Genomic DNA, 8792 nt, shown 5'->3' with positions numbered 1-8792 from the left:
TACTACTACTACTAACATTACGACAACTACTAAAACTACCACTGCTACTAGTACTATTACTACTACCACTACTACTACTACTGCCACTAGTACTACTTATACTACTATTGCTACTGCTACTGCTAATGCTACTACTGCTAAAGCTACTACAACTATCACTACCAGTACTACTACTACTACTGATACTACATCTATTACTACAATTACTACTACTATTACTGCTTCTACTTATACTTCTACTATTACTGCTTCTACTTATACTACTACTACTACTACTACTACTACTGCTACTACTAATACTACCACTACTACTATTACTACCACTACTACTTGTACTACTGCTACTGCTACTATTTCTACTACTACTTCTATTTCTAATACTACTACTACTACTACTGCTACTACTACTGCGACAGCTACTACTACTAATAGTACTATCATTACTACTACTACCTCTACTACTACAACTACTACAACTGCTACTAAAAGTATTACTGCTACTATTACTACTACTGCTGCTGCTACTGCTACTACTCCTACTGCTATTACTACCACTATTACTATTATTTCTACTGTTACTACTACTACTATTACTACTACTTCTACCACTACAACTACTGCTTCTACTATCAGTACTACTACCACTACTACTACTACCACAGCCACTACTACTACTACCACTAATACTACTACTACTATCATTACTACTACTACTATTACTACTACTACTATCATTACTACTACCACTGCTACCACTACTACTACCAACACTAATAATTCTATTACAACTAATAATAATAATAATAATAATAACACTACTACTACAACAACTACTACTACTACTACTAACACTAATTCTGCTACTATTACTACTAATAATACTAATACTACGAATACTACTACTACTACTAGATAAACAATAAAGTATTATATTGTATTCTACTCTTCTCTCTTCTATTCTGATGACTCTCACTGGTTAATGTGCTCAGGTTTGTGTACATTGCCCAGATTTTACTATGACAAAATACTATGAAAATGGATACAGGTTAGACAAGGGGTATGTATTGACAATCGATGGATTACATCTTCCTTGGAGTTCTCCCAGTGACCTAATGGTTGTGCTGTGTCCAATTACCAGTTAGGATTTTTAAAGCAAATTGAAGTTAATTGAATAAGACTGTTGGCACCGCACCCACTGTAAGCAGATCTAACCGGTATGGAGCAATGATTTATATATATACAATAGATGACTAATAGAGGGCGCTGTTTTGAAGCCACCAGGCCTTAATCTTGTTACTCTCCCTCCATTGTAAAAAATATGTTGGAAGCTATAGAAATGCATTTATTAATGTGTACATTTGTTTTTGCCACATTCATTCTATTACACAGCTTATTACATATGTTTTTCTCATTTTTATTTCACCTTTATTTAACCAGGTAGGCTAGTTGAGAACAAGTTCTCATTTACAACTGCGACCTGGCCAAGATAAAGAAAAGCAGTGCGACACAAACAACAACACAGTTACACATGGGATAAACACACATACAGTCAATAATACAATATAAAATGTATATATACAGTGTGTGGAAATAAGGTAGGATAAGTGAGGTAAGGCAATAAATAGGCCATAGTGGCGAAATAATAACAATATAGCAAATAAACACTGGAGTGATAGATGTGCAGAAGATGTGTGTGCAAGTAGAGATACTGGGGTGCAAAGAAGCAAAGTAAGTAAAATAAATAACAGTACGGGGATGAGGTAGTTGGATGGGCTATTTACAGATGGGCTATGTACAGGTGCAGTGATCTGTGAGCTGCTCTGACAGCTGGTGCTTAAAGTTAGTGAGGGAGATATGAGTCTCCAGCTTCAGTGATTTTTGCAGTTCGTTCTAGTTATTGGCAGCAGAGAACTGGAAGGAAAGGCGGCCAAAGTAGGAATTGGCTTTGGGGGTGACCAGTGAAATATACCTGCTGGAGCGTGTGATACGGATGGGTGCTGCTATGGTGACCAGTGAGCTGAGATAAGGCGGGACTTTACCTAGCAAAGACTTATAGATGACCTGGAGCCAGTGGGTTTGGTGATGAATATGAAGTGAGGGCCAGCCAACGAGAGCATACAGGTTTCGGTGGTAGGTAGTATATGGGGCTTTGGTGACAAAACGGATGGCACTGTGATAGACTGCATCCAATTTGCTGAGTAGAATGTTGGAGGCTATTTTGTAAATGACATAGCCAAAGTCAAGGATCGGTAGGATAGTCAGTTTTACGAGGGTATATTTGGCAGCATGAGTGAAGGATGCCGATTCTAGATTTCATTTTAGATTGGAGATGCTTAATGTGAGTCTGGAAGGAGAGTTTACAGTCTAACCAGACACCTAGGTATTTGTAGTTGTCCACATACTCCAAGTCAGAACGGGCAGGTGTGGGCAGTGATCGGTTGAAGAGCATGCATTTAGTTTTACTTGCATTTAAGAGCAGTTGGAGACCACGGAAGGAGAGTTGTATGGCATAAACACTCGTTTGGAGGTTAGTTTAACACAGTGTCCAAAGAAGGGCCAGAAGAATACAGAATGGTATCGTCTGCGTAGAGGTGGATCAGAGAATCACCAGCAGCAAGAGCGACATCATTGATGTATACAGAGAAAAGTGTCGGCCTGAGAATTGAATCCTGTGGCACCCCCATAGGGACTGCCAGAGGTCCGTACAACAGGCTCTCCGATTTGACACACTGAACTCTGTCTGAGAAGTAGTTGGTGAACCAGTCGAGGCAGTCATTTGAGAAACCAAGGCTGTTGAGTCTGCTGATAAGAATGTGGTGATTGACAGAGTCGAAAGCCTTGGCCAGGTCGATGAATACAGCCCATATTATGTGAGCTAAACATAAACATTAAAAATTAAGTACTAATGTTAACATAAAATACTTAAATACATTAATTTTGTCCTTGAAACATTTAAATTAAATGCTGTAGAATTCCATTCATTCTTATGGAGGACTGCGTTTCTGAGGAGGGCCAATATGGCCGACTGCAGGCTTCAAATCCACTCATTGGCCAATGCATAACAGGAACAATCCAGGGTTTATATACATTATTGATGTAGAGAGCCCTCCCCCTGCCTGTTGTGAAGAAGCATGCGCCACCCTATTTGGTCAAATTGCTTGTCAATCAAGGGTGCTACCACGGTGACAGAGACAAAGTATCTGACTGTAAATTTGTAATATATTATTTAATCAGTTGTTCAGACAGATGAGCGAACGAAATCAGATTAGACAGCCCCGTTACAAACAGTCAGTTGAGTTTAAAATATTGATACATTGTTGCACGCTTCGACATCATTTATTTAAACATGAAAGTAACAGTTTTCTCCTCAGAAATATCCATGAGGGATGCGGTCTTATTTTATCACTCCTAATGCAGTGAAGTACTGCTACTTTTGTGGTCATATTGTAGCCAACGTCTACTACTAGTCTTCTCAGCCTACTAGGGAAGTTCGGGTTGCTGTCGTTGTCTGTTTTGTTTTAAAGTGACAGGAGAGACAGCACGCTGTAAAACATTCAGCCCCTGACCGAATCGACGCGATGATTCCTGAATGTCCCCGGAGCCGAGAGACAAGGAGCCGAACGCAGTGCCACTATGGCCAGGTAGCCGAACCAAAGCAGAACTGTTTTGGGCTACTTTCCGAGATCAAAACTCTTATCAAGAATGAACCATTCACTGACCACTACACCATCATTCCGGGCAAAGAGCTTGGCAGGTAACTAACGTTATACGTTCTTAGTAAATAACGTTACTGATCTGGTGCTGAGCATCTATCCAGCTTGTCAGTTTGTCTCTCTGTGAATTGTCTGAAGAACTTCTGAGCTACTGTGGCTGTCTGTTTCCATACTTCTGATAATACTGAAGATGTAGTGAAGAAAAAAATTGTTGCCGTTTCTTGAATAGTTGATATTGAAATATCACCGTTTCTGCCTGTGGTATACTATCTGTAGTTAGCTGTGGTACTCAGATCTCCTTTCCTGCTGTCATTGTGTAGGTATTTATCTGCACCACAAGTTATTTTACATTATTTTATTTAACATTATGGCATGATATTCTGTCCAGTAGTTAAGGGTTGCAACATGTATTTTTGATTGTACACATCTGTGTAAATTGGGGAATCCATTGAAGGGATTTGCATCAATGTCATTGTGCACTTGGAGACAAGCCATTAGTGCATTTAATGTTCAACCTTGCATATAGGGTGCCAGCTGAAAAATCATGCCTCTCTTGTTTGAGAATGCTGGAAAAGGCTATGCATGACAGGCTATAGCGGTGGGCTTGCATTTTGTCCACAGCAAGGTCACTCGAGTCGTCATATCTTTGCTGAGTGTTTGAACTGCAATGTGAGCTGATGTGTCTGATAAATTGTAAAAAGCATCACTGAAGCACATGGGTTCTTTTCTGTAAGGAAAAATGAAATTCCCCTCAGTTTTCAGCCAGTCTTCACTAGGCCTTGTCTTGGGACAGATTCCTTTCCTTCCTATAAAAAAAAATGCAGTTTACAAACACTTGATTAAATATCTACATTTATCTAAGCAAATTATTTGGCAATGGGCTGTATGTTTCAAATTGCCTTTAGTTGCAGCAGCGACTTAGCCTAAATGCAGCTCCCTTCATGTTATAAAGTATGATGAAACACCTGGTAAATACTGCATAGCCTGCTGTATTCACCCTCTCAATTCAATGATGCCAAGGGAAATACTTCAAGACTATCTTGTCATTGGCACTTTGAAACTCCAAACTTCACCGCTGAATAATGGCTTTAGTCCACTTCTTGGGAGCCAACTCTGTGGTTCTTTCTCTGCTTCACTGACAGAAAAAGAAGGGGGATTCCAGTGTGTTTTTTATGAGTGGAAATATCTCAGCTTCCTCTTTCCACACAGCTCTCTTAAACATGCTAGTCAAAGTCAGGGCATAGTATATTTTGCCCTGTGAGCATTGTAAAGAGGTCCACTTAGACTAGGCAATGCAAACTCCACACTCAACCCTGTGAATGGCACCGTGTTGCCCCCAAGTGTATATATACAGCAGGTTATATATTTATATATTTATTTATTTATGTTTAATTGTTTTACATAAAAGACTGTAAAAACACCAGCCAATCAGCTCCATGTGATTTACATTTTGGAAATCTGTTCCAAAGTATTCCCACGCATAATAAGATATATATATATATATATTATGTATGTATGTGTGATTTTATAGAAATGTAAGCAAAGTTTGAAATGATTATGTTTTAGTCATATGTTATATCTGTTTGGGTTTCTTGTGGTCAATTTGCAGTCAACAAATGATTTGTAATTATGTTCTGGTCCCCTGACCATCCACTCAAGAAAAAAAAAAAAAATTGTCCCACGGCTAGTTGCTGATTCCTGACCTACGGTATATCTCCTCTGAGATGGGATTAAGCTGAGAAGAGGTGTGTTCGCCCTGTTGGATGTCAAAGGCATTGACCTTTATAGAAGGCATTTGAGCTATGTATGTCTGTCTGACGTTTTAAGCCATTTATTTCATAAGAGGGACATTCAGAATGTGGCTTTGCATCACATGACCTGCCGTTGCGTCTGAGATTAGCTTCAAAGTGTTTGACTAAGCCACATCCGATTCAGATCATCGTTCCCTCTGCCCAGTGACCAGCTGCTAGGGAAGTACCCATCTGGTGACTGGTCACAAGCATCCTCTTTCCAAAGCCCCATAATCTCTAGCTGATGTTTGTTGCTATGAACGTACTCACTGTTAATTCATTTATCATGGATCATCAAACTGTAGATCAATTATTTTAAAATGTGAACTCCATACTATTTCTGTCTTCATGGTATCTGATTGGCTGCCTCTGCTATGTGTGTTTTTGTTTGGCAGAATAGCATGGAAACTGCTATCTAGCCTGAGACTGAAGCTTAGTGCTTGCCAATGGGAACATGAGTTACATTTTGCCATAGGGGAACTTCATGGAACATTGGCTAGAGTATTTTTAGAAAAGGCCCACAAGGAATCAGTGTTCCCAGGTCTCAGATGTAGCTGGAATTCACTTTAGTCCTGAAACCACCTCTGTTACTGTGACACTCAACATTTCCCATTAAATTGAATTAGGCCGAGCCTACGCACATGTCTAACGTAGCTGGAATTCACTTTAGTCCTGAAACCACCTCTGTTACTGTGACACTCAACATTTCCCATTAAATTGAATTAGGCCGAGCCTACGCACATGTCTAACGTGTTTGTATGGTGCAATAATCAGATTACAAATAGATTTTTCAGCCATAAGGCATGGATGTCATGAAGTTAGCTGGAGATGCATGATGGCTAACAATCTATAGTGGCCATACTGAACCAACTGGTATAATGACCATTAGTCCTTTACCACCTCGATGAGAAACATTAAATTACGATGTCTGGACGCCTGAATTGAGGCACTAGTGCGAGCCGTACGTAGATATCATGTGTTTTGTTTTGGTTGGCCTTGTATGCTTATTTCTGTAAATCATGTGATTAATGAAGTTATCCGGCTGTAAAGCTGAAGTAAGCACTTATAAATTACCCTACTAAGCTGTTTCATTTGGTTGGGTTGTTTGTAAGTACGCCAGCCGCCAGGAGATTATGAACCTGGTTATTTAGCCTGGAACTCAACTTGAGTTGTGTGTTCTACTGTGCTCGTGTCACCTGTGTGTTCTACTGTGCTCGTGTCACCTGTGTGTTCTACTGTGCTCGTGTCACCTGTGTGTTCTACTGTGCTCGTGTCACCTGTGTGTTCTACTGTGCTCGTGTCTCCTGCGTGTTCTACTGTGCTCGTGTCACCTGTGTGTTCTACTGTGGTCGTGTCACCTGTGTCTTCAACTGTGCTCGTGTCACCTGTGTGTTCTACTGTGCTCGTGTCACCTGTGTGTTCTACTGTGCTCGTGTCACCTGTGTGTTCTACTGTGCTCGTGTCACCTGTGTGTTCTACTGTGCTCGTGTCACCTGTGTTAGTCTTTTCTGCATATTTCAAATAAAATGAAATTTTATTTGTCACATGCGCCGAATACAACGATGTAGACTTTATTGTGAAATGTTTGCTTACGAGCCCTTCCAATGATGCAGAGTTAAAAAATAAATAATAATAATAAAAATAGTAGCATGAGGAATAAAATAGAAAAGAATGGAGCTATATACAGGAAGTACCAGTACCAGATCACTGTGGAGATATATACAGGGAGTACCAGTACCAGATCAATGTGGAGCTGTATACAGGGAGTATCCGTACCAGATCAATGTGAAGCTATATACAGGCAGTACCAGTACCAGATCAATGAGGAGCTATATACAGGGAGTACCAGATCAATGTGGAGCTATATACAGGGAGTATCAGTACCAGATCAATGTGGAGCTATATACAGGGAGTACCAGTACCAGATCAATGTGGAGCTATATACAGGGAGTACCAGATCAATGTGGAGCTATATACAGGGAGTACCAGTACCAGATCAATGTGGAGCTATATACAGGGAGTACCAGATCAATGTGGAGCTATATACAGGGAGTACCAGTACCAGATCAATGTGGAGCTATATACAGGGAGTATCAGTACCAGATCAATGTGGAGCTATATACAGGGAGTACCAGTACCAGATCAATGTGGAGCTATATACAGGGAGTACCAGATCAATGTGGAGCTATATACAGGCAGTATCAGTACCAGATCAGTGTGGAGCTATATACAGGGAGTACCAGTACCAGATCAATGTGGAGCTATATACAGGGAGTACCAGATCAATGTGGAGCTATATACAGGGAGTACCAGTACCAGATCAATGTGGAGCTATATACAGGGAGTACCAGTACCAGATCAATGTGGAGCTATATACAGGGAGTACCAGATCAATGTGGAGCTATATACAGGGAGTACCAGATCAATGTGGAGCTATATACAGGGAGTACCAGTACCAGATCAATGTGGAGCTATATACAGGGAGTACCAGATCAATGAGGAGCTATATACAGGGAGTACCAGTACCAGATCAATGTGGAGCTATATACAGGGAGTACCAGATCAATGTGGAGCTATATACAGGGAGTACCAGTACCAGATCAATGTGGAGCTATATACAGTGAGTACCAGTACCAGATCAATGTGGAGCTATATACAGGGAGTACCAGATCAATGAGGAGCTATATACAGGGAGTACCAGTACCAGATCAATGTGGAGCTATATACAGGGAGTACCAGATCAATGTGGAGCTATATACAGGGAGTACCAGTACCAGATCAATGAGGAGCTATATACAGTGAGTACCTGTACCAGATCAATGTGGAGCTATATACAGGGAGTACCAGATCAATGTGGAGCTATATACAGGGAGTACCAGTACCAGATCAATGTGGAGCTATATACAGGGAGTACCAGTACCAGATCAGTGTGGAGCTATATACAGGGAGTACCAGTACCAGATCAATGTGGAGCTATATACAGGGAGTACCAGATCAATGTGGAGCTATATACAGGGAGTACCAGTACCAGATCAATGAGGAGCTATATACAGGGAGTACCAGTACCAGATCAATGTGGAGCTATATACAGGGAGTACCAGATCAATGTGGAGCTATATACAGGGAGTATCAGTACCAGATCAATGTGGAGCTATATACAGGGAGTACCAGATCAATGTGGAGCTATATACAGGGAGTACCAGTACCAGATCAGTGTGGAGCTATATACAGGGAGTACCAGTACCAGATCAATGTGGAGCTATATACAGGGAGTACCAGATCAATGTGG

At 40.7% G+C, this 8792-nt stretch overlaps 1 protein-coding gene across 1 annotated transcript in view; it reads left to right on the top strand.

Annotated features, from left to right (window-relative positions):
* The first annotated feature begins 3189 nt into the window (after positions 1 to 3189).
* Positions 3190 to 8792, top strand: part of LOC106579690 (serine/threonine-protein kinase 17A) — a 57583-nt gene continuing 51980 nt past the window's right edge. The window contains exon 1 of the mRNA XM_014159823.2: positions 3190 to 3754. Coding sequence (XP_014015298.1) covers positions 3579 to 3754 — 176 coding nt within the window. The 5' untranslated portion in view covers positions 3190 to 3578. The remainder of the gene's footprint in view (positions 3755 to 8792) is intronic.

The sequence above is a fragment of the Salmo salar genome, chromosome ssa19, assembly GCF_905237065.1.
Source record: "Salmo salar chromosome ssa19, Ssal_v3.1, whole genome shotgun sequence".
NCBI lineage: Eukaryota > Metazoa > Chordata > Actinopteri > Salmoniformes > Salmonidae > Salmo > Salmo salar.
Note: the sequence above shows the minus strand (reverse complement) of the source record. Positions and strands in the feature narration are given on the sequence as shown.